At 39.4% G+C, this 25,817-nt stretch overlaps 1 protein-coding gene across 2 annotated transcripts in view; it reads left to right on the top strand.

Annotated features, from left to right (window-relative positions):
* Nucleotides 1-23,910, top strand: part of LRP12 (LDL receptor related protein 12) — a 77,003-nt gene extending 53,093 nt beyond the window's left edge. For both annotated transcript variants that reach the window (XM_051844748.2, XM_051844747.2), the window contains 5 exons: nucleotides 1,015-1,150; nucleotides 11,864-12,066; nucleotides 13,563-14,667; nucleotides 16,193-16,325; nucleotides 19,519-23,910. In XM_051844748.2, the coding sequence (XP_051700708.1) occupies nucleotides 1,015-1,150; nucleotides 11,864-12,066; nucleotides 13,563-14,667; nucleotides 16,193-16,325; nucleotides 19,519-20,385 (2,444 nt within the window). In that variant the 3' untranslated portion in view covers nucleotides 20,386-23,910. The remainder of the gene's footprint in view (nucleotides 1-1,014; nucleotides 1,151-11,863; nucleotides 12,067-13,562; nucleotides 14,668-16,192; nucleotides 16,326-19,518) is intronic.
* Nucleotides 23,911-25,817: the final 1,907 nt, after the last annotated feature.

Genomic DNA, 25,817 nt, shown 5'->3' with positions numbered 1-25,817 from the left:
GTCTTATTCTAAAACATCATTCATTACAATCAAAATGTTTCTGTAAGAGAACTTTACCTTTAATGAAATTTAGTGAAACAGCATCCAAGGGGCAAAAAAAAATAGAAGTTTTGTGCCTTGGCAGTGAGATAGATGTTCAGCCTTGGTGGATGGTGTCTGTGAATTCTGTGACTACATATGAGTCTCCTTGATCTGATATTGGTCCAAAACAAGACCCCTTTGGCAGTGCACCCTCATTCCAGGGTAGATCTCTTTTAGACATGAACATTTTTTTTCTTTACTAAAATATTCTTCTAAACCTTGATTACATGTTTCCTTCAAAGAATGAGTTATTTTGTATAAATAAGGATTGACTTTAAGTAATATAGCTTGCTTTATGTTAGCCATTTTGGATAAAGTTTTTTAAGTTACATAGGATTCTTAAGCTCTAATAAATTTTAGAAGTTAAATTGAATAAATAAAAGACTATAGTAATTCTGAATGTTTTGCTATCTTTATTCAGTCATTCACTAACTTCTTATAGTTACAATCCAACTTACTATGTTTATTTGTCTTACTGTGTTTATTTGAAGTATCCTAAAAGCAACACGTGCTCCTAAGGATCCAAACACACTAACTGAGTAAAAACTGAGCTTTTAGGTAGCCTATAATAAAGAGAATAAATTTGGAAGATGAGTTTTGACTAAGGATAAATGGATGGATGGGTGGGTGGGTAGGTGGATCCACCGATTGATCTCCATGGCAAATGCTAGTAATTCTGGTTTGAACTGTAATGCAGTGACCCAATTTAAAAACCTCCTTTCCTACACAAAACATTCACTTAATTGTCTCAAAGGGAAGAAATTAAAGTATCTCACTAGAATAATAGAAGCATTTAAAGTTGATAATACCACATCTTATTGTACATGATTTGCTGCCTAAAGTTTTTTTTTTTTTTTTTAATAAACACTGATTTACTTAATGCTGTGTTTTAAAGTGTAATAATTAGCTGAGATTGCTTTGGCTGTCTTCCAGCTTGTGGAGAGACTCCAGAACAAATTCGAGCACCAAGTGGCATAATCACAAGCCCAGGCTGGCCTTCTGAATATCCTTCCAAAATCAACTGTAGCTGGTTCATAAGAGCAAACCCAGGGGAAATCATTACTATAAGGTAATTGACTGTTTTCTGTGTTACTATATAATATTTTACTATAAAATAAATGGAGTTTTCAAATATCATTACTTCGCATGTAGTAATATAAGACGCCTTTCCAGAGCATTTAATAAATGATAGATATCAGTATCATCTTTTTTTTTTTTTTTTTTTTTTTTGACAGGCAGAGTGGACAGTGAGAGAGAGAGACAGAGAGAAAGGTCTTCCTTTGCCGTTGGTTCACCCTCCAATGGCCGCCGCGGCCGGCGCGCTGTGGCCAGCGCACCGTGCTGATCCGATGGCAGGAGCCAGGTACTTTTCCTGGTCTCCCATGGGGTGCAGGGCCCAAGCACCTGGGCCATCCTCCACTGCACTCCCTGGCCACAGCAGAGAGCTGGCCTGGAAGAGGGGCAACCAGGACAGAATCCGGCGCCCCGACCGGGACTAGAACCCGGTGTGCGGGCGCCGCTAGGTGGAGGATTAGCCTAGTGAGCCGCGGCGCCGGCTGATATCAGTATCATCTTAAGTGTAAGAATAATGGCCTGTCAGACAGTGCTTTGAACACTAATGGGAGCAATGTAATTTTCAATGAATCATCTGTATTCTTCTTAGTTACTTTTTGGTTAAAAAAAGTACATATTTGTAAACCTAAAAAGGAAAGAAAAGTGTAAATGTGTTTATAAAAATTATATTTTTACCAATACTGGGATTTTTCCACATGAAACCATTTATAGAGATATTTATCTTTTATCCAAAAAATTAAACTTATAGCTTACCAGCTCAGTTATACAAAAATTAGAAATTGTTGGTTGCACAGAAGAGATTACATGGAATTCTACCATAAGGTTTTGATCATGTGTTGGATCCTTGGGATTTCACAAAGTAAGATAACACCAATAGTCACATGCAGTGCTGAGATGCAGAACAAAATTACAGTGAGCCCTGTTTGTAAAGGGAAGGGAGATAACCCAATTATTAAAGGAGTTAATATCTTTAGATTTATGCAAATCAGAGGTATGGCGGCTGGGCATTTTGTGTAGCTATTAAGTCAAAAGTTTTTTATCTAGAAAGGATATATGCTTTAAAACATTTTGGTCAAAAAAAAATTGCATGCATTCCTGAATTTAAAGTAATTAAATTAAGGTCTTTGGTAAAAGTGGTATTAGAAACATGGTTTTAAAAATTCTGGATAGAAGAATGAAACTGAAATTACAGAGTATACTAGAGAACTTCAAAAAGTTTGTTGAAAATGCAGATTAACTTTTAATTCCTTTTTCCCAGGAACTTTTGAATAGTCTTACAAACAAAATATCCTGAGAGCCCTCTCTATAAAACTGGCCGAAGTTGGCAGTTTTACTTCATTCTTACTGAGAATGAAGAGACCCACCAAAATCAACAAAGGCCACCTTATCTGTTGGAAATAGAGGGTTGGATCGTAACACATGTTTCAGGCCAAGGACTGGGATCTGGCTGCTTTATTCAAGAAAACAAACTGAAAAAATCTTCCACTAATCACTGTTTTAACTTCAGTGGGATCATTTAAGATTTGTTCTATATGGACACCCAGGCGGAAAACATGAGAGAGAAGGTATTAAAAAATAGAACTGGGGCCAGCGTTGTGGTATAACAATTAAAGCCACCCATGGCCGGCGCCGCGGGGGGCAATAAGCTAATCCTCCGCCTTTGGTGCCAGCACCCCGGGTTCTAGTCCCTGTTGGGGCGCCGGATTCTGTCCCAGTTGCCCCTATTCCAGTCCAGATCTCTGCTGTGGCCCTGGAGTGCAGTGGAAGATGGCCCAAGTCTTTAGGCCCTGCACCTGCATGGAAGACCAGGAGAAGCACCTGGCTCCTGGCTTCGGATCAATGTGGTGCACAGCGCAGCGGCCGTTGGAGGGTGAACCAACAGCAAAGGAAGACCTTTCTCTCTGTCTCTCTTTTTCTCACTGTCTACTCTGCCTGTCAAACAAACAAACAAAAAAAGCCACCCATATGGGTGCCAGTTCATTTCCTGACTGTTCCACTTCCCATCTGGCTCCCTGCTAATGTACATGGGAAAAGCAGGAGAAGATGGCCCAAGTACTTGGGCCCCTCCACCCACATGGGAAACCCAAATAAAGCTCCTGGTTTGTGGCTTCAGCCTGGCCTAGTCCCAGCCCTTGGCAGCAGTCTGGGGAGTGAACCAGCAGATTGAATACCTCTCTCTCTGTCTCTCCTCTCTCTGTAACTCTGACTTTCAAATAAATAAGTAAATCTTTATTGGAAAAAAAAAGAAAAACCTTTGACAAAATGGCCTGCAAGCCAAAGTTCCAGAATATATAGGAACATTTAATGCTAAGAAACACAGGGAACAAAATCACATTGGAGCAAAAATGTACTACGGACTTTGATTATGTCAGTGGTTCTTTCATAACTTTTTTATGTCATAGATACTTTGTTGTCTAGTGAAACATTTGTATTTTTCCCCAACTAATGTTTTTAATATAAAGCATTGCAAAGGTAACCTGTTACATTAAGATATGGCCATCAAATATTTTAAAATATTTGTAATGTAGTAATATACTTGTATATGCTTAACAATACACTTGTATTTGCTTATCGGTAAAACCAAGTGGTGATCGGTAATTTCAAAGTAACTTTGAGTGTATATTATTATTTTTTTGACAGGCAGAGTTAGAGAGAGAGAGAGAAAGGTCTTCCTTCCATTGGTTCACCCCCAAAATGGCCGCTATGGCTGGTGCACTGTGCCGATCCGAAGCCAGGAGCCAGGTGCTTCCTCCTGGTCTCCTGTGCGGGTGCAGGTCCCAAGCACATGGGCCATCCTCCACTGCCTGCTTGGGCCACAGCAGAGAGCTGGCCTGGAAGAGGAGCAACCAGGACAGAATCCAACGCCCAACCAGGGCTAGAACCTGGGTGCTGGCGCCACAGGCGGAGGATTAGCCGAGTGAGCGATGGCACCAGCCTGTATATTGTATTTTTAGATATATAAAATGAAACATAATATGAAAATACCTCTGGTTTCTAATAGTAACAGTGACATAAAATGTAAATACCATCATGGTTGTTTATATTTTAAGTGAAGGAACTGCTAATAAAATTTTAAAAGAATAGTAGATGGAAGCCAGTGTTGTGGCATAAAGTCATCAACTGTGACACCATCCCATGTGGACTCTGGTTCATGTCCCAGCTGCTCCACTTCCCATCCAGCACTCTGCTAATGCTCCTGGGAAAGCAGCAAAAGATGGCCTATGTACTTAGACCCCTGCACCCACATCGGAGACCCTGATGAAACTCCTGGCTTCCAGTTTCAGCCTGGCCCAGCCCTGGCTGTTGTGGCCATTTGGAGAGGGAATCAGAGGATGGAAGGTCTCTTTCTCTCTCTCTCTCTGTTTTCTTTCACTCTGTCTCTCCTTTCTCTCTAATTCTACCTTTCAAATAAATATTTTTTAAAAAAAAAAAAACCTACTAAATAAACATACAAATGGATTAACTCAAATCTTTAAAAGTGATTATCCAATCAGATTTATTGAGTGGTTGGTTGGTTGGTTTGTATGATCCTGCTATAGAGGACTCACATCCACTGTTTCATATAGCTAAAATAAAACCAATAACACCAAGTCTTAAGGTGGGAGTCAGGGTAGGCATTTGGTACATCCAAGCAGTCAGTAACATGTTGCTTGGGATGCCTGCATCCCATATAGAAGTGACTGGTTCCAGTCCCAGCCCTCTGCTTCCAATTCAGTTTCTGCTAATACATACTTTCGGAAGCAGCAGAAAATGACTCAAATATTTGGGTCACTACCTCCCACGTGGGAGACCTGGATAGAGTTCTAGGCTCTTGGCTTCAGTCTGACCCAGCCTTGGCTATTGCAGGCACTTGGATAGTAAACCAACAAATTGTAGATCTACCTGTGTGTGTTTGGTTGCCTTTCAAATAAAATGAAAACTTACCCCACTTTAATCTTTTGGCATTATGTAAGGTGAATAAATTGAGATATCTGTGGGGATAGCTATTATTTTCGCTGTTAATCATCAGTCTTTTTATGGTGAAACAACATATATTTAGTATTAGGGAAGCTGGACTATGTTTATGATCCTAAATTTTGTTGGTGACATCCAAAGAATCATGATTAGGAGCCAAACAAACATACGCCTTCTTCTCTCCCTCAGGCCTGATTAGGGTACTGGCTGACCTTGGCAGTGTCATAGTTTCCTCACAGCCTGTTTGACCTGTGCTTGCGGGCTTTGACATCCACAGGGTGCACAAGTGTATTGTCATCTGTCTTCTTGATGATGGCATAGTGTTCAGGCTTGTTCCTGCAGGGGCACTCTCCTGAGGGTACTTGGGCTGCTGCTGGAGCCACCATGGTCGTCGTTGTGTCTTGGCTGCCAGAACATGAGTGATGTGTGGGTCTTTGTGTGTGTGTGTGTGTGTGTGTGTGGTTTTAGTCACCTTTCAACACTGCCTTTTTGGCCTTCAAAGCCTTTGCTTTGTCATCAGCTCTTTTGAAAAAGTTACAGAGAGAGGGAGAGAAGAGACATCTTCCATTCATTGGTTCACTCTGCCAGATGGTTGCAACAGCCAGCACTAGGCCAGGCCAAAACCAGGAGCCAGAAGCTTCTTCCAAGTCTCCCTTGAGGGTAGCAGAGGCCCAAACACCTGGGCCATCTCCTGTTGCTTTTCACAAGCCATTATCAGGGAGCTGGAATGAAAGAAGGGCAGCAAGGACACATACCAGTGCCCACATGGGATACCAGCCTGCAGACAGTGGCTTTACACACTGCACCACAATGGCTGCTCCACTTTCAATCCAGCTCCCTGCTAATGGCCTGGGGAAGCAGTGGAAGAAGGCCCAAGTATTGCCGGTTTACCTTAGGCCAAAATTTAATATTTCGGGTTCTTGCCTTTAGCTTAGACAAGAATTCTAAGCTCAGGCACAAACAAGACATGTAACATGGTGAAGTTCAGGATTTATTTGGAGAAATACACAGGAATGTGGGGGCTTAATTAAGGGAGAACAGGTCAGAAAAAGTAAACGGGGAGTTCCATACTAGCCTTTTCCAGGGAGTAGGCCAGAGCTGCAAACAAAAGGCACACCAAGTAGGAGAGCAACTAGCATGCAAACAAAGCACAGGGAAGCAGGCATGAGAAGCGGCAAAATGGCGGCTGGCTCAGCTCGCCCCAGCCCCTTAAGCACTTCCAAAAGTGGAGTGGTTACATAATCTGATTGACAGGTGGTTGGATGCAGATGGTTGGATACAGGTGGCTGGATACAGCAGGCAGGAGAGGTGTGGCCTCCAGCTCTTGAGCCTAATCCTGTCTCCCTGATTGGGTCCCTGGCTCCTGGCTCTGGCTTTGGACTGGACCTGCTGCCGCCATTGCAGCCATTTGTGGAGTCAACCAGCAGATAGATGGAAAACCTCTCTCTCTCTCTCTCTCTCTCTCTCTCTCTCTCTCTCTCTCTCTCTCTCCCCCTCTCTCCCTCTCTCCCTCTCTCCCTCCCTCCCTCCCTCTGCCTCTGCCTCTCTATAACTCTGCTTTTCAAATAAATAAATTAAAAAGTAGTATAACATTGTTTTATTTTTTTGAGAGATAAAACAGGTTTTATTTAAGTTGGAAACCTCCTGCTGAAGCAGCCAGAAGCGGGGTTCTAAGAGAGGAAGACCTAAAGGGCTGTTGGAGTGGAGTTTTTAAGCACAATTTTGGGGGCAAAAAAAAACCTGACAATGATTAATTACAAGGCAGGGACAAAACCTCTCACAGACTCAATTTGTAGTATTCGCCCTGTCTGGCTTGCTCGTGATTAAACAGAAGAGCCATCTGGAGGGTGGACTCACCACTCCTTTGCTGTTCTCATGATAAGATTGGAAGCTCCCAAGGAGTGGGACAGGCATTTTTGTTTAGCTAAAAGCAGCTTTTGAGGAGAAACATACAGTGGAATTCAGCACTTTAATTTTGTTGAAGATAACTTTTGAGGGGAGGCAAGCATTTTGCACCCTCAGTTTCCACAGGGACCGACCTGACTGCCTATTAACCCATCTGACTGCTCCCCCAGAATAATGAACCCTGACTTCTGGGAGGGGTATGCGACAGTGACCGCTCCAGCTTCTTCAGGCTGAGTATGGGCAGAGTAGGGAAAGCCAATCAAGAAGGATCCAGCAGGAGGTTGGCTCTCGGGGGGGGCGCAGGGCCAGCTTGCAGAAACGGCTTCCATCCAAGGTGTCGTATGCGTGCCATCTAGAACTTCACTGTTTCAGGTCTGGAGATTAAATACAGGGTCTAAAACAAAGGACAGAGTCATTATCAGAGAACCGAAAGAAGATGCTGTCCAAGCCATGAGAAAGTTTTCCCATTGAGAGGCAAATAGAAACTGACAAGAGGGGCTTGATAATAATCAGGTGGGCTTTAAGGCCTGGCCAGGTGTGAGACTCAGACCTATCTATCTCCTCACACCAGGTACTGGAAGAGGCCTCACAAGGAAGGGAGGGCACCCTGTTGACTTCCATTACCTAGCTGACCTGGGAGGAGAGCTGGCCTGAACAGAAGGCAGGTGGCATCTCTAAAAGGAAATTTACAGTCCTGCCTGCAGTGTTACTGGCCCTACTTGGCTGTCCACTCAGTAGTTCTGATTACTTTGGAAACTGGGCAAAGTGAAGGGCTTTTCAACTTAGAGTCAACAAGGTCTGCAGATCAGATCTGGGAGTCCTTTGACTCCAGGACAGTTTTGTTTCCAGCGACCCAGCTCTCGCCTGGCAGAGCACAGGACCTTCAGAGGCTGATTTCTATCTTGACTGCTGTCTGTCCGAAGCCCTGGCTTTCCACATCGAAAACTAGTGCCATTTGGGGTGGAATGGCTTCTTGGATCTCCTTGATGGCAGATCACTGTGTAAAGCTGTTATTAATTGGCCTGCTACCTAGCTTTACATTGCTCCTGGTTTGACAAGGTATAAAACAGTTTTACAAAACTATATTGCAGCAGTACTGATACACACAGACATTTCTTTCTTCTTTCTTTTTGTTTCTTTTTAAAATTTTAGCTCTCACATATAAGGGAAAACATGTGGTAAATACATTTCTGGGTCTGGCTTGTTTGACTCAACAGGATGTCCTCCAGTTAACATTCATTTTCCACAAATGATAGAATTTCATTCTTTTTTATAGCTGAGTATTCCATCGTGTAATATACCACATTTTCTTTATCCATTCATCTGATGGTGGACACCTTGGTACATTCCAAATTGTGGATGTTGTGAAGAGTGCTGTTACAAACCTGGTGGTTCAGGTATCTCTTTGATACATTGTATTCTTTTAGTTATGTACCCAGTAGTGGGATTGCTGGATCACATGGCAAGTCTGTTTCTAGTTTAAGAAATTTCCATAATGTTTTCCACAGTAGCTGCACTGATTTACATTATAAATTGGTGTATAAGTGTTCCCTTTTGTCCACATCCTTGTCAGCATTTGTTATTCTCAGTGTTTCGGATTTTAGCCATTCTGACAGGGGTTAGATGATACCTCATTGAAATTTCCCTTATGGCTACTTGAAAAAATGTTGAACATTTTGTCATATATTTGGTGGCCATTTGTATTTCTTCTTTTGAGAACTGTTTATTGAAGTCCTTTGCCCATTTCTCAAGTGGACTGGTTGGTTGATTTTTGTTGTTGAGTTTTTTTAAGTTGCTGATATATTTGGGAAATTAATCCTTTGTCAGATAGGTAGTTTGCAGATTTGTTTCCCATTGTGTTGGATGTCTGTTCACACTATTGATAGTTTCCTTTGCTTTTTAAAAGCTTCTAAGTTTGATATAAGCCCATTTGTTTAGTTTTGATTTTGTGGCCTGTGCTTTGGCGGTCTTATCTGAGAAATCATCACCTACACCAAGAATGCCTGGGAGTGTTTCTGCCATGTTTTCTTCCAACAACATCATAGTCTCAGGTCTTAATTAGGTCTTTGATCCATATTGAGTTGATTTTTGTATATGGTCAGAGATATTGATCTAATTTCATTCTTCTACATATAAATACCCAGTTTTACCAGCAGCATTTGTCGAAAGAGATTATCCTTACTCCACTGTATGGTCTGAGCACTTTTGTCAAAAATCAGTTGGCTGTATATATGCAGATTAATTTCTGGGCTGTCTGTTCTGTTCCATTGAACTGTTATTGGGTTTTTATGTTAGTGCCAAGCTGTTTTAATTGCTATAGCTTTGCAGTGTGCTTTGAAATCAGGTATTGCGATGCCCTCAGCTTGGTTTTTCTTGCTCAGGATTGCTTTGGCTATTCTGGGTCTTTTGTGATTCCACATGAATTTTAGGATTCTATTTTCTAACTGTAAAGAGTGGCATGAGCTTTGAGAGGGGCAGGGGATTCCTTCTTTGCTTCTAGCACTATCTTGGTGAAAAAGCCATCAGGCTTCAATTAGAAAGTGAACAAGATGGATTTTTTTTCTTGCGAATTGGTGTGAATGGGCTGTCCCTGTAGATTTCATCTTCAACATTGTCTCTTCCCTTCTTACAAGTTATCTTTTTATGAACTGCTGATCTCTTTGGAGTATTGTCCTCATAAACTTTTCATAAAGTGTCAATGATTTTACCATTCTTCTACCACATTTCACTATGAAGTTGATATTTGTTTTTGCTTAAATTTTTGCATACTTCATGTTGTTCTGATAGGGACTGTTTTTAAACTGTTGTCTTTTCCTTCTAAGTGCCTTAAATAACAGTTAATATCCCCACATATACACATGATTATGATATATAAAGAGTTCTTGGGGCCGACACTGTGGCATAGCGGGTAAAGCCACCACTTGCAGTACTGGCATCCCATTTGGGTGCTGGTTTGCGTCTCAGCTGCTCTATTTCTGATCCAGTTCTCTGCTATGGCCTAGGAAAGCAGTAGAAGATGGTCCAAGTCCTTGGGCCACTGCACCTACATGGGAGACCCAGAAGAAGCTTCTGGCCCCTGGCTTCAGAATGACCCAGCTCCGGCCTTTGCAGCCATTTTAGGGAGTGAACAGTGAACCAGCCATTTTAGGGAGTGTCTCTGCCTCTGCCTCTCTAACTCTGTCTTTTAAATAAATAAATCATACACATATACGTGTGTGTGTATAAATATATAAAGAGTTCTAAGCCGGCGCTGCGGCTCACTAGGCTAATCCTCCACCTGCAGCGCCGGCACCCCGGGTTCTAGTCCCAGTTGGGGTGCCGGATTCTGTCCCAGTTGCTCTTCTTCCAGTCCAGCTCTCTGCTGTGGCCCGGGAAGGCAGTGGAGGGTGGCCCATTTGCTTGGGCCCTGCACCCACACAGGAGACCAGGAGGAAGCACCTGGCTCCTGGCTTCAGATTGGTGCAGCGCGCTAGCCGTAGCAGCCATTTGGGGGTGAACCAACGGAAAAAGGAAGACCTTTCTCTCTGTCTCTCTCTCTCTCACTAACTCTGCCTGTCAAAAAAATAAATAAATACATAAATAAAATAAATATAAGAATATATATAAAGAGTTCTTAAAATAATTAAGGATGAAGGTTATAACTAGTTTATTTACAAGTAATGAAATAACAATAGCCAATAAACATAGGGAAAGTATTTCAGTCTTAGTAATACGTTAAATCTTTTTTGTTCACCTCATTGACAACAAATTTTTGAAAAAACAGTATTGAATTTTGCTAGAGGTGTTGGATATACATAGTCTAATGTATACTTGGATGAAAATTAGTATGAACATTTTCTGTCATTCTGTATCAGGTTTTTGAAAACAGAATCGTGTGTCTTTAACCCTGGAGTACTATTTTTAGAAAAGTTTGTCTTGGAGAAATACTTGGTCATGCCATAGGAAAGATACATATGTATAGATTCTTTAAAGCATTGTTTATAATAAAGAAAATTATAAATAATGAAATCTTCTATCCACCTTTGTTATAGTTCTTCAGAATATTTAAAGAAATAGCCTGATATGACCATCTTTGGATAATTAACCTCATTATTACTTAGGTTAAGGCAGAGGGAAGAATATAAAGTCAGATTTTCAACTTTTGATGGGACATGTTCAGATACTGAAAAATGATATTTTGGTTTCTCTTTCATAAACGTTAGCAAATTTGATATGTACTCTTAATTGACATTTTTTTGCCCTTTACTCACGCCCTTATTTTTATGAACTATAAAATAATGTTTGGCAACAAAAATTATTTATTAGAGTACTCCAACCAAGAGATTTTCAATGAAAATGTTCTTTTGTTTGTTAATTTTTTATTTTGTTACTTTACTCAGAATGTGCTATTTGCCCTGCAGAAAAGGTCAGTGATAAACTTTTCATTAAGCAAGCAAATTAGCTGATCTAAGAAAAGTCTTTGTACCTCTGTTCATTATTATGGAGTGGTGTTTCTAATTCAAACACAGAATAGTTTTGGGTATTCTAAAATACTAGTGGGTTTTCCTAAGCACATACATACACAGAAGAAAAAACAATGGCAACTATCACCATTTTTTTAGCATTATTTTGGAATTTTTTATTATTTATAAAGAAGTTTTGTTCTATAATCTGAGAAAAAGAGCATTATTAAGGAACATAGAAGCAACATTGTTATTTGTTGATGATACAGTCAAATGCCTAGAAAGCCTAGGAGAATCAGTAAATGTATGGAGATTTACAATAATGTCCTCAGTTACATTATACTGTTAATTATTTTTCCAAAATTACCTTTTTAAATAGTCTTTTCTAACTTTTTGTGTATGTGTAGTTTTCAGGATTTCGATATTCAAGGGTCTAGAAGATGCAGTTTGGACTGGCTGACAATAGAAACATATAAGAATATTGAAAGCTACAGAGCTTGTGGTTCCACAATTCCCCCTCCATATATCTCTTCACAAGACCACGTCTGGATCAGGTTCCATTCGGATGACAGCATCTCCAGAAAAGGTTTCAGACTGGCATATTTTTCAGGTGTGTTGTAACAAAATGAAAGATACTGAACCAAATTCTGTACTCTAACTGCTCAGTCACTTCAGGGCTGATCTAAACAACACCCAGTTAGTTACGACTAGACCCTTCAAATAGCAGGGACTGAGGATTGGAAGCTAGAGTCAGGTGCCTTAGAGTTGCAAAGGTGTTTTGTGTAATCCCAATAAAATGAATAATGTCATAAACTAAAGTCAGTTTTCCTTTTAAGCTTCTCAAATACATTAATTTTAAAAATGGCTCTTTCTCCCTCCAGTATTTCTCCATATTCTGAAAGTTGCTTCAGAATATATTTGTGTGTGTTACTGTTTTACTACCTTCAATGAAAAGCCATAACACATTTCCCCTTTATAGTCTCAGAGGAACTCTTCTTTCACTTTTCTCAAACTGTGTTCACAAAGAGTGACCAGATCATGCGAGTGTGAGTCATATTGAGCATTAGAGTTATGTGTATTCTTTGCTGAAAATAATTTATCTTCTGAAATAACGTGGTCTCCTTTAGCAAGCATATGCTGCTTTTTATCTATTTTAGCCACATGATTGCCACTAAGTTGTTAGTGGAAAAGTAAGTATTGGCCAAAAATTGTCCATTGGAGTACTACAGGAATTTAAAGTATTGTGGTTGTCTTTTCTTGCCTCATTATTGTTACAGATTTACAGTGGTACACTAAGATAATTAGAGTCCTATAGGCAAGTGAAATTTATCTGTCCCCATCTCTTCTTATTTTGATGAGCAGATTTATTCCTTTAGCTAAGATTCATGCAATACGTTGCAGTTGTATTAAAAGAAGAGCAGTTACACAGTGGAAGTATTCTGCTATGATTACATGGAATGGAAACTTACACTGTTAATCTTAGCGAAAGTTTGCATAAATAAAGAGCTTGTAAAGTACACTATAATGTACATAGCAAAATATTGTGTCATATGAGTTTGTTTTGGTGCAAAAAAAGTTGAAATCCATACATAGTTTTCTTCATAATATACATAGTCTGTGGACTTTTTGAAGACTGTAGCTTTCTAACTTTTTTGATACCAAAATAAACTTACCTTTTGGTCCATTTCCACTTTTTGAAGTGCCCTAATATAAATGAATACAGACAAGAATTCAAGAGGAATATATTTAAAAGTCTTAATATATCCTATTGGCTCGTATACCTTACATCATATTACTTAGCCTTCTGCAGCAAAATAGTTCTCTGCAAAACCAGAGTTGGTCCCTTCTCTCTTTAGATCAAAATACAAAGACCCTCAGGGAAAAAATGATAGACACTATTTAATAAATTAAATTTTTAAGTAATTATACCAATTTTAATTTGTCACTAGAACATTTACCTGTCTTTTAAAAGTATTTTTTAAAATCACTATCACTTGGACTTAATTACCATTTATTATAAAAATACCAGTTGCTGTTACATATCTTTTGAAGAGTGTGTTTTTTTCTCCTCCTCTCTCCATCTTCCTTCTATCTACATCCTCCCAGGGAAATCTGAGGAACCGAACTGTGCTTGTGATCAGTTTCGTTGTGGTAATGGAAAGTGTATTCCAGAAGCCTGGAAGTGTAATAACATGGATGAATGTGGAGACAGCTCCGATGAAGAGATCTGTGCCAAAGAAGCTAATCCTCCAACAGCTGCTTCTTTTCAACCCTGCGCTTACAACCAATTCCAGTGTCTCTCCCGCTTTACCAAAGTTTACACCTGCCTCCCCGAGTCTTTAAAATGTGATGGGAACATTGACTGCCTTGACCTAGGAGATGAAATAGACTGTGATGTGCCAACTTGTGGACAGTGGTTAAAGTATTTTTATGGAACTTTTAATTCTCCCAATTATCCAGACTTTTATCCTCCTGGAAGTAATTGCACCTGGTTAATAGATACTGGTGATCATCGTAAAGTCATTTTACGCTTCACTGACTTTAAACTTGATGGTACTGGTTATGGCGATTACGTCAAAATATACGATGGGTTAGAGGAAAATCCACACAAGCTTTTGCGGGTGTTAACTGCCTTTGATTCTCATGCACCTCTTACAGTTGTTTCTTCTTCTGGACAGATAAGGGTACATTTTTGTGCTGATAAAGTGAATGCTGCAAGAGGATTTAATGCTACTTATCAAGTAGATGGCTTCTGTTTGCCATGGGAAATACCCTGTGGAGGGAACTGGGGGTGTTATACTGAGCAGCAACGATGTGATGGGTACTGGCATTGCCCAAACGGAAGAGATGAAATCAACTGTACCATGTGCCAAAAAGAAGAATTTCCATGTTCCCGAAATGGTGTCTGTTATCCCCGTTCTGATCGCTGCAACTACCAAAATCATTGCCCAAATGGCTCAGATGAAAAAAACTGCTTTTTTTGCCAGCCAGGAAATTTTCATTGTAAAAACAATCGTTGTGTATTTGAAAGCTGGGTGTGTGATTCTCAGGATGACTGTGGCGATGGCAGTGATGAGGAAAACTGCCCAGTAATTGTGCCCACCAGAGTCATAACTGCAGCTGTCATAGGGAGCCTGATCTGTGGCCTGTTACTCGTCATTGCTTTGGGATGTACTTGTAAGCTTTATTCTCTGAGAATGTTTGAACGAAGGTCAGTATCCAGACACAACTATAGTGATTATGGTGTCTGCAGTAAAAACATTACCACAAGTACTTTGATTAGTAATATGTTTTTGTTATATATTAGTGTAAAAATGAACAAATGCTACTTATTTATGATTTATAAAATTGGTGTGAAAAGCCCAAATTGAAAGGAATAAACAATCACAAACTAATAAATACTTATCTCAGTGTGGGGTAAGTAAAGCCAATCTTTTACTGGCCTGTACTTGTTTTCAGAGTAATCTGTTTTATAGGAATTTAGCAAGTTACAAATCTCAGTTGTAATTTTTAACCTGTCTTGATAAATATTCAGTTCCAGATATCTGAGGAACTACTATGTTCAAAACACTACATAGGTTAATAGAAGAAAGAATAAAGCGTAACTCACAAGTAGTTTACAGATAGGAAGAATGACCTGGTGCATGAAATAGGATGGCAAAATGCAAATACTGTACAAGCTGAAAACAAAGTGATAAAAAATCAGAAACACCTAATCTGAAAGGGGGGATGTGCAAAGGCTTTAGTTGGAAAATTGCCTTTGAAACGTATTAGTAGAATGTAGGTAATTTTTTTTAAAGATAGCCTGGAGAAATATAAAGAAGTAGGAATGCCCAGCACTGCACATAGTGCACTTGTTCTGGAGCCCAGGATCCATATGAAGGATTAATAGGAGATAAGACTGGAATGCAAGGCTAGCATCCTCTTGTCAGATTGCATAGTTCAGCGAGAGCCACGTTCCTGAATTCTCAGTTGAGTACGAAATGGTTAATCCTTAAAGAGTGACTTCAAGGAGAGTAGTGTCCTTTGTGTACAAGGTAAACTGGACCTGGTAGAGGATAAGGGCAGGGAGGTCCCCTAGGAGGCTGTTGTGGAGACGGTTACCTTCAGTCCCAAGAGCGTTACAAATTAATTTTTAAAAAGCTTTACATAACAGACAGTTGAGATACTAGATGGCACTCAGTCACACAGCATTGTAACAGCCGCTACCATGTCATTTCTTTGCCAAGTATAAACACCTGGAGAACTTTCCATGACACTGCAACAGAAGAGCACAATAAGGAGTCTGAGGTCTTCAGTTCAGGCTCCACCTGTTCCAGGGAGTGTATTGGTGACTCAGGTCACTCTTCCCTGAAAGGAAGCGTGGGGCTTGATGGACGAAGTGTCTTCTGAGAACGCTGAAATTCCGTCACCTTACATCTGGGGGTCACCTGCCACCCATTTCCTTTGGGGTTTAAAAATCTAGCATTTTCTTTTCTCCCTTTAGTTTTTATAGAGGTTTTCTAGTTTATTAAAACTTTGATGCAAACTCCTGCTAGTGTAAAGCCCCCCACGAGCAGATGGTCAGCTTCATATGTGTGTTCCCAGTGAGGCATAGCACATCTTTGCCATAAATGCTGGTTGAAAAATCAAATATACTGAGATTCAGATTGTTTTATAATTACTGGTAATGGAAAATTACTGTTTTGACTTGCCTTTTTTTTTAACTCTTTTTACCCTCTTGTGTATTTTTAAAGATCATTTGAAACACAGTTGTCAAGAGTGGAAGCAGAATTGTTGAGAAGAGAAGCTCCTCCTTCTTATGGACAATTGATTGCTCAGGGTTTAATTCCACCAGTTGAAGATTTTCCTGTTTGTTCGCCTAATCAGGTAAGTTGCAGTTTATGGTTTGTATTTCACTACTTAAAGGAAATATGTGCCTGTATATATGGATAATTCCATTCACGCACTGCCATCTGCCAGCCCTAGCCCCTCTGAAGATAAAAGCAAAGGCACACACTGCCCTCACTCTTGACCCTGCTTGCGGGTTTGGTGAGTTCCCCAAACCACCTTCAGGTCTGATAACTCAAGAAATGGACTCAAAGAACTCCCTGAAAGTTGTTTACTCATGGTTACAGTTTATTACTGGGACATAATACAGATTAAAATTAGCCAAGGGTAAAGATGTGTAGCACAGAGTTCAGGAAGGACCTAAGCATAGACTTCTCGGCTCTCCTTTCCCCATAGAGACAAGAGCGTGTTCTTCTGTTGACACAGATGTGTAGCCATATGTGTGGAATATTACAAAGCAGGGACACTCACTCAAGTCCCCAAGATTTTACTGGGGCTCCAGCACGGTGATTTAACTGCACATGTACCTGCTCCTGGCCTCTAACCCCTCTAGAGATTGATACTATGTGACCCAGAGCCCTCACCCTATGTCAGGTTACTGGTGTGGCTCAAAGCCTTTACCCCAAATCAGTGTTGCTGTCTGGCTGGCCCGAGGTCCACAGGCAGACATTCCTATCAGGTGTGGCATTTCAGGGCCTCAGACATCATGTCCCAAAAGCCAAGGATGAAGACCTTGACCAGAGTTAAACCTTTTACTGCTTCCTTCCCCACTCTGTAGAAAATTTTTGTAAGAAAATTCTGCTTCAACATTTTAATAAAATATGAGTGGTGAACTAGTTTTTATTCATTTAATGAAATCAAACTCTCAAGTTTGAAATTTTTGGTAACAAATTATCAAATTTCCATAGCAATTCTTAAGAAGAAAAATAATCTTGTAATCTGTCATCTTATTTAAAATAGAAATGTTTTCAGCTTCACGAAGTGAAGAAGTATAAATCATTCTTGAGAGATGTGAGATTCCCCTTATGGAACCTACTGTTAGTTTGGTAGTCTTTGAATTAGACACTTTAAGCACAGAGCTTCACCTTCACAGGACACTGTGCGGAAGGAAGGCTTTGTTGACCTTGAGAAGCAGCAGTTGCCTACCACAGAAGACTGTGGTGCCCTGTGTTCTGGCTGTGTGCAGTAACAGTGCTCACACAAAGCCTGACGACGCGAAGCTAAGTGTAGAGAACCAGAGCTGTGGAGAGGGCACTAATGAGGTGAACCTGTTTCCCGGGTGTGTTAATTCATAGCTAAGGACTTAATTGCTGAAAAATTCTACTCACTTGTATAGCAAATCAGTATGTGCTGATAACCAGGTTTCTTGCTGTCTGTACTTTACTAGACTATGAAACATTTCTGACAGCAGCTTCTTTCCTTTCCATGAATTGTGTCCCTGGCATTTGAAAGACCTGTGTGGATATCACAAATACATGTGATCTAAGTCACAGAGGGCACGTAAGCTGTAACATCTCGCTGCTTCTCGAACCTATTTTCTGTGAGAAGAAAAGCAAGGGACATGAGGTTTGGTAGACAGAAGCTGTTAACAATGATCTGTTGACTCGTCATTGTTTCCCAGATGTACTGTATTTTAAATACTACATGCCAGGTTCATGAAAGCTATATTTGTTCCAAGTTTGAATACTCATTTTATAACCACTAGATGGAGCCTCAAGACCAGTTTATACAAATGTACATCTTAAAATATCTATAAACTCACCTTGAGAATATTGTTCTTTCCATTGGGCAATACAGATAGCTTACATAGGCACTAATTAAAAATCACAGGTTTTCCAAAAATAGTGAGATAGATTTCTGCTTAATGCTAAACTATAGAAAATAAAAATCTGTAAATATTAAGAAGGAATCTAAGCCAGCACCACGGCTCAATAGGCTAATCCTCCACCTGCGGCGCCAGCACCCCGGGTTCTAGTCCCTGTCAGGGTGCCAGATTCTGTCCCAGTTGCCCCTCTTCCAGTCCAGCTCTCTGCTGTGGCCCGGGAATGCAGTGGAGGATGGAAAAGTCTTTGGGCCCTGCACCCACATGGGAGACCAGGAGAGGCACCTGGCTCCTGGCTTTGGATCAGCGCGTGCGTCGGCCGCGGCGGCCATTGGAGCATGAACCAACAGCAAAGGAAGACCTTTTTCTCTGTCTCTCTCACTGTCCACTCTGCCTGTCAAAAAAAAAAAAAAAAAAAAAAAGAAGAAGAAGAAGGAATCCAGATGGGTAGATATGACTTTGGAGTGGTATAAGCAAGTTCATTTCTTTAGCTTTATTTTTTGTTTGCTGTGCTATATTAGAAGTGTATTGAATTCTTTATTTGCGACTATAAAATTAACTCCTTGGTATCCATTCAGTAAACGAATCACTGAAAACCAATGCTGGGACATACAGTTTTCACATATTTTCAAAAGTTTCTGCTTTGTAAATCAAAGCTAATTTATTCTGTGCTTGAAAAAAAAAAAACAGCTTTGGATCTGTTATTCACAGGTTTGGTCACTTACTGACGTACAGTGGAGAATCTTTTTCCTTCCTTCATATAATTTCCTTTCCTTCATATAATTGTATTTTGTAGCTTTGGTATACTTTTAGGATTGGGTTATTATGTGAGGCTTTAAAACAAAGTAACTTAAAATTGATGGTAAATATCATTTTTAAGTGGCATATATGAAAGAATTGTCAAGAAAATCAAACATAATAAGCAGTGTTTCAAGTTATAGATTAAATTCTTTGGTGGGTTGAACCTTTATAGATGAAAGAATTTAATTCATCTTCCATAGACACTAATATTGGGGCCGGTACCATGGCTCACTTGGTTAATCCTCTGCCTGAGGTGCCGGCATCCCACATGGGCACCGGGTTCTAGTCCCAGCTGCTCTTCTTCCAGTCCAGCTCTCTGCTGTGGCCCGGGAAGGCAGTGAAGGATGGTCCAGGTGCTTGGATCCCTGCACCCGCATGGGAGACCAGGAGGAAGCATCTGGCTCCGGATCGGTGTAGCTCCAGCCGTAGTGGCCATTTGGGGGATGAACCAACAGAAGGAAGACCTTTCTCTCTGTCTCTCTCTCTCACTGTCTAACTCTTAACTGTCAAATAAAAAAACAGTTTTCAGCTACAACACATTCCTATTAGAAAGGTGTTTTTTACTTAATGCTTTGTCAGAAAACTTAGGAGATTTTCTTTCTTTTGCAGGCATCTGTTTTGGAAAACCTGAGGCTAGCTGTGCGATCTCAGCTTGGATTCACTTCAATCAGGCTTCCTATGGCAGGCAGATCTAGCAACATTTGGAATCGTATTTTTAATTTTGCAAGATCACGTCATTCAGGGTCATTGGCTTTGGTCTCAGCAGATGGAGATGAGGTGGTTCCTAATCAGAGTACCAGCAGAGAACCTGAGAGAAATCATACTCACAGAAGTTTGTTTTCTGTGGAGTCTGACGACACTGATGCAGAGAACGAGAGAAGAGATGCAGTGGGAGCGTCTGGTGGGGTTGCAGCTCCTTTACCCCAAAAAGTGCCTCCCACAACAGCAGTAGAAGCAACAGTGGGAGCATGTGGAAGTTCCTCAACTCAGAGTGCTCGAGGTGGTCATACGGATAGTGGAAGAGATGTGGCAAGTGTGGAACCCCCAAGTGTGAGTCCGGCACGGCACCAGCTTACAAGTGCGCTAAGTCGTATGACTCAGGGGCTACGTTGGGTTCGTTTTACATTAGGGCGATCAAGTTCCGTAAGTCAGAATCAGAGTCCCTTGAGACAACTTGATAATGGGGTAAATGGTAGAGACGAAGATGACGATGTCGAAATGCTAATTCCAGTTTCTGATGGAGCTTCAGATGCTGACGTGAATGACTGCTCCAGACCTCTTCTTGATCTTGCCTCCGATCAAGGACAAGGGCTTAGACAACCATACAGTGCAACAAACCCTGGCGTAAGACCGAGCAGTCGAGATGGCCCCTGTGAGCGCTGTGGCATCGTCCACACTGCTCAGATTCCAGATACTTGCTTAGAAGCAACACTGAAGAATGAAACGAGTGATGATGAGGCTTTGTTACTTTGTTAGGTACGAATCTGGTAAGGGAGATTGTAAGTTGGAGCAATATCCGTTCATTGTTTTGTAACTTTACAATTGAACTAGTTTTAGTTTAAAAAGAAACAAAAAGATGCAGGGTGATTTCTTATTATATGTTAGCCTGCATGGTTAAATTAAATAACTCATAACTCAGAATTTAGAGTTTCCTGTTTTTAGCAGCTACATGTTTATGTATTCATTTTGTTTGATAATGTTCTTCCATTGGTTTCTCCTTGTTTTTATCCTGGTACTGTAGTTCACTGTAGAAATGTGGCTGCTGAAACATTTATTTGACTGTCATTTTATCTATCCTATGTTAAAAGGTTTGTTTGTACGAAATAGTACCTTATTTTAATTGAATCTTTTATGCTTTTGCCAACACACCTTATAACTTATGCTAGATGTTAAGGTTGTTAATGTACAAAAAAAAGCAAGCCCTTATACTCACCTGTGTTCTTATTTGTCTAACATTTGACTCTTACTGGATTTCATCATAATATGAACTTGTCAACAGGAAAAAAAGTTTCTCAAAATTTTTTTCTTATGTTTAACATGCAGTGATGTGAAATTTAGGTAGAGTTAGATAAATTAATGGCAAAAACAAAACTCTTTTATAGATTTTCTAATGTTGACTTTAATACTCAAATATGGTACAAACCAAATGGTAAAATCCCTACACGTTTAATTTTTTTCATCTGTATTTAGGGACAGGATCGAGAGAATGAAGATACTCTACTATGCATTAAATCTTGAACTTTATAAAATATGTACAAAAATTGTACATGACAAGTTCCAACTGGTAATGTCTTTCCCTAATATAGGGTTATGCTTGTATTGGACCCTAGGGATTTGCACTAAAATCATATCAAGGTCTCAGATGAGTTTAGTGCACAAGCACTATCACTTTAAATATTATTATTTGCTACCACAGTAACTATATATTTCCATAGCTTTGGGGGGGGCATTTTTATGACAACTTGAAATTGCTTTGCTGGTTTCATATTTATTTGTTGTATTTAAAAACTGCATTATTGTAAGAGTGATTTTTTTCCAGTATATTTTATTCATGGGGGGATTAAGCTACAGTCTTGAAGAAAAGCAGACGAGTCATTCAGATCGCCCCCCATTTTTTTAGTAAAGTGAATTGCAGAATCCTGTATATTTTTTTTATTGTCAGTTCCTGTTTATTTATTCTTTAGCTGTCTGTTTTAGTAGCTTAATAATTGAGTATGAAAAATGTATTTGTGTGTGATTATTGCTATTTATTAAATTTAAGTACTTTGCTGAATGTCATTTTAAAGCATGTTTGAGGTCTTGTGTATTTGTCTTGTTATGCTGTCAGAAAGAACTGACTAAAATGTTTTAATATGTATCAAAAATTAAAATAATTTTTTTTATTGCCTTGAGGTACTTTTTAAATCAAAGTTGTTTTTTTTATTTTTATTTGGTGCATATAAATTCAGTCCATAAAATATGCAATATGTGTAGAAGAAAATTGGGATGAGGGATGTTCTTCCTTAATTGCTTTATAGTAAAGTAGTAGTATATATAGAACTCCAGGACAGAACTCCCTGAAAGTCTTGAAATCATTTGGCTTTGGAGAAAACTGCCCTTAATTGATGTACCGTGTAAGATGCAGTAACACAATCAGTTTTCTTTTTATACAGTTTCCACATATATTCAGACCCCTATAGAATACTATACTGGTAGAATTTGTGTTACAAAATTAATCTTCTTTTATACCCTACTAGTAGTATACATTGGGATATAGGGCGTTTGTTTTTATTTTCTGGCCTATGTTTTGATTTATTTTTTAACTTAATCCATCATCCTAATTTAGAAGTAAGCAGTCCATGTGCTACCCCGACCCCTGTCTTTGAGTTCCCTTTCAGAGAGGCACATACCAATACCAGATTCTTATCTCTCCCTCCAGAAACATCATCATACAGTATGTAAATGTGTGCATATGCATGTACATGCCATACATGGCAAGGCAAATTACACTGTGCGTTCATCTCCTTTTCTCAAAGGGAAAATACTAGAGTGTGAATATTAAAAAGCAAAGTTGAATATGTTCATTTACATAACTGATCTACCCTGAATCTAAAGCTTGCATTTTTTTCCCAGGAGATTTCCTAGTTTTCCCAAAGCTATTTGTTAAACATACATTCTTTTTTAACTAATTTGAAATGGAACAGGGCTGGCTCTGCGGCATAGTAGGTTAAGCCTCCGCCTGCGGCACCAGTATCCCATATGGATGCTGGCTTGCGTCCTGGCTGCTCCACTTCTCTGTCTCTCTCTGTAACTCTGCCTCTCAATAAATCTTAAAAAAATAATAAATGCAATGCAACTATTATCACACAGTAAAAATCCATATTATTTGTGTGTGTTTCTAGACTCTTAAGTGGATCTTTCTCTTTTTGTACCAGTTGGACTGGTTTATTTGAAATTGAGAGTTACAGAGAGATCTTCCATCTGCTAATTCACTCCCCAGATGGCTGCAGTAGTCAGGTCTGAGCCAGACTGAAGCCAGGAGCCAACAACTTCATCTGGGTCTTCCATGAGGGTGCAGGGTTCCAGATATTTGGGTCATCTTCCACTGTTTTTCCCAGGATATTAGCTGGGAGCTGGATTGGAAGTGGAGCAGCAGGGCCAGGAACCAGCACCCATAGGGGATGCCAGCATCACGGGGGTGGCTTTACCTGCTCTGCCACAGTGCCAGCCCCAGCCCTACACTTTTTAAACTCTTTCAAATATTCTTGTTTATTTTTCCATTTGAACTCTAGAATTCATGGGTTCTTTGCTCTGGCCAGTTTTAACTTGATAGGTTAACTTGGAGAGATTGGACACCATCGTTGTAGTAAAGGTTTTTATATAAACCATGGTACCCTTCCTAAAATTGGTGCCTGTTTAAGTCCTTTTTCTTGTTTCCTTAATATGTATTAAATTTAAAAGAGATCCCATATATTTTTAAACAGTATTTTCTTGCAAATTTCATCATTTTTGTGACCATTATTAATGAAGTCCTTTATAGTCTGATTTAACTATGTACAAAGGCTAACAGCTTATAAATGTTAATTTTCCACCCAGCCAGCCACCTGACTCCATTTTCTTAGTTTGTAACAGCATTTCAGTTATTTTGTGTTTTCCAGATCTGTAGTCATGTTGCCTGCAGACATTAATAGTGTAACCTTTGCTTCAGCGTGCCTACCTCTTTCTGTTGTATAATTGCATTTTCCGGTACTTACAGAATAATGTTAAATAGCTTTGGCTATGATGAACTGGGTTGAGGTGGATAACATTTGCTCATATTAAGGAGATCCATTGATTGCTTTTTTAAAAAAAAAATGTTTAAGAATGCATGTTTTATTACATGCCTTTTCAACATCTGTGGAGATGCCCAAATGATACTTCTCTGATCCCTTAACATGAATTTCATTAATATATTTTGTAATTTTGAACCATCCTTTGCATTCCTGAAATAAACTGTAGATGGTCATGTGTATTTTTTTAAAATGTTGCTAGATTGTGTTTCATATTTTATTTAGGATATCTATATTTGTGAGTGAGATTATCTGCAGATTGTGTGTGTGTGTGTGCGCGCGCATGTGTGTGTATTTTATCTTTCAGAAGATCTGTATTTTATGCTAGAGGCTTTAGAAACTTTGTTCCCATGCTCTGGAATAGTTTGAATAGCTTTGGAATTTCAGTTCTTTAATATTCTTGTGACATTTTCTGAGTCAAGAGTAGTTTTTGGCAAGTAGCTCTTTAATAACTTTGTTGGTATTTTCTGTTGTAATTGGTCCATGTAGCTTTTATGTTTCATCTGGTATCAGGAACCAGCCATTTCACTGAAGTTTCTGAACTGAACTTGCCTAGATTTGGGCAGTTTTCTCTTCTGTGGATCTGGCTGTTTCTCCTTATTGTGTGTTTATGTTTCTTCCCTCTTCTGAATTAAGATAAATAAGTGCTAACTCAAAGAGCACTTCACTCATTTTATTTCTTCTTAATTATTAATGTGAGCTTTAAGCTATGGACTAGATTCTGAGCACTGATTAGCTAAATCACCTAGATGCATTAGTGTTACCACTGTCATTTTTTAGGTGCCCTTAATTTTCAGTATTTCTGTTCAACCCAAAGGAGAATTTTTTTTTCCTTTTTTGTTTGCCTTTTCTAAGATAATAAGATTTTTTTTAATGTACATAGCACTTGTGGTTCTGAATTCTTTTACTTTCATTTTGATACATGCTGATACTGTCACAGGTTGGAAGTTGCCTGATTGTATTTGTTTGCTAAGGTACGCAACATTTAAGATAATAGAAAGTAGCAAAGTAAAATTCACAGAATATTAGAAGTAGATATTAGAAGATCAGATATTAGAAGTAGAAGTATTCTTTTAAAATGAAGTTAGCATAGTGGTTTAATCAGTTTTCTAGATTTCAAAGAAATCTGTCATACCCAACATGTTATATATACTGACATGTAAATATAAATCATGTATGCACACATAGTTTACCACTGTGATGTTACACAGTTTCCTTCAGAAAGGCCATTTTGACATTTTTTGGCACACATCCACCCCGTAATGTATGTATCTCATGTTAACACCATCAGAACCATTTCTGTGAAAATGTTACCACCAGCTGCTTTTTCATTATAAGGAAGTTTATTTTAAAAGCATTTAAAAATGCTTCTGAATTTATTTTCATTTCATTTGAGAGGGCTTCCATTCACTGGCTCATTCTCCAGGTGCCCCACCCCCACCCCATAGCTGGTGCTGCGCTGGTCCTGCGCTGGTCTAGACCAAAGCCGGAAACTCAGAATCCAGGTTTCCAATGTGGATGCTGAGGACCCAGCTACTTGAGCTATCACCTGCTGCCTCCCAGGGTACACATTAGCGGGAAGCTGGATTCGAAGCAGAACACTGGCACTCCAATATGGAACGTGAGTATCTTAACCACCGTGCCAAATGCCCAGCAAATAGTACTTACCCATTGTTGAGTAAGTACTTTCCATTGAGTAATGGACTTACCAAGTCCTTCATTTGTAACTGAAATCACAAGCCTATGAACTGTAATTCGCAATGGCAGATGACCTAGAAGGACAGAACTTAGATTTAACTTTAGTCATATCTGAGTGCGGTGAGTAAGATGGATCATGAAGTAATACTTATCAAACAGGAGAAATAACTCACCTTCAAGTAGGAATTGACAGATGGGATATTGTACAAACTCACTGAGCTTCATCTTTGACATCCCAAAGATAATTAGTTTATGAGATTACTGAGAGGAGTAAATATACTATTTGTGAAGGCTTTAAAACATGTTCTGGTCATTTGTTGCTGCATAACTCCTCCTCCTCCCAGATTTTATGCTTGAAGTAAATGCAGTCATTATGCCATTTGCCAATAAATAAATTACGTG

This window comes from Oryctolagus cuniculus, chromosome 6 (assembly GCF_964237555.1).
Source record: "Oryctolagus cuniculus chromosome 6, mOryCun1.1, whole genome shotgun sequence".
NCBI lineage: Eukaryota > Metazoa > Chordata > Mammalia > Lagomorpha > Leporidae > Oryctolagus > Oryctolagus cuniculus.
The sequence above is the reverse complement of the archived record's forward strand: the minus strand, read 5'-3'. Positions and strand labels throughout refer to the sequence as shown.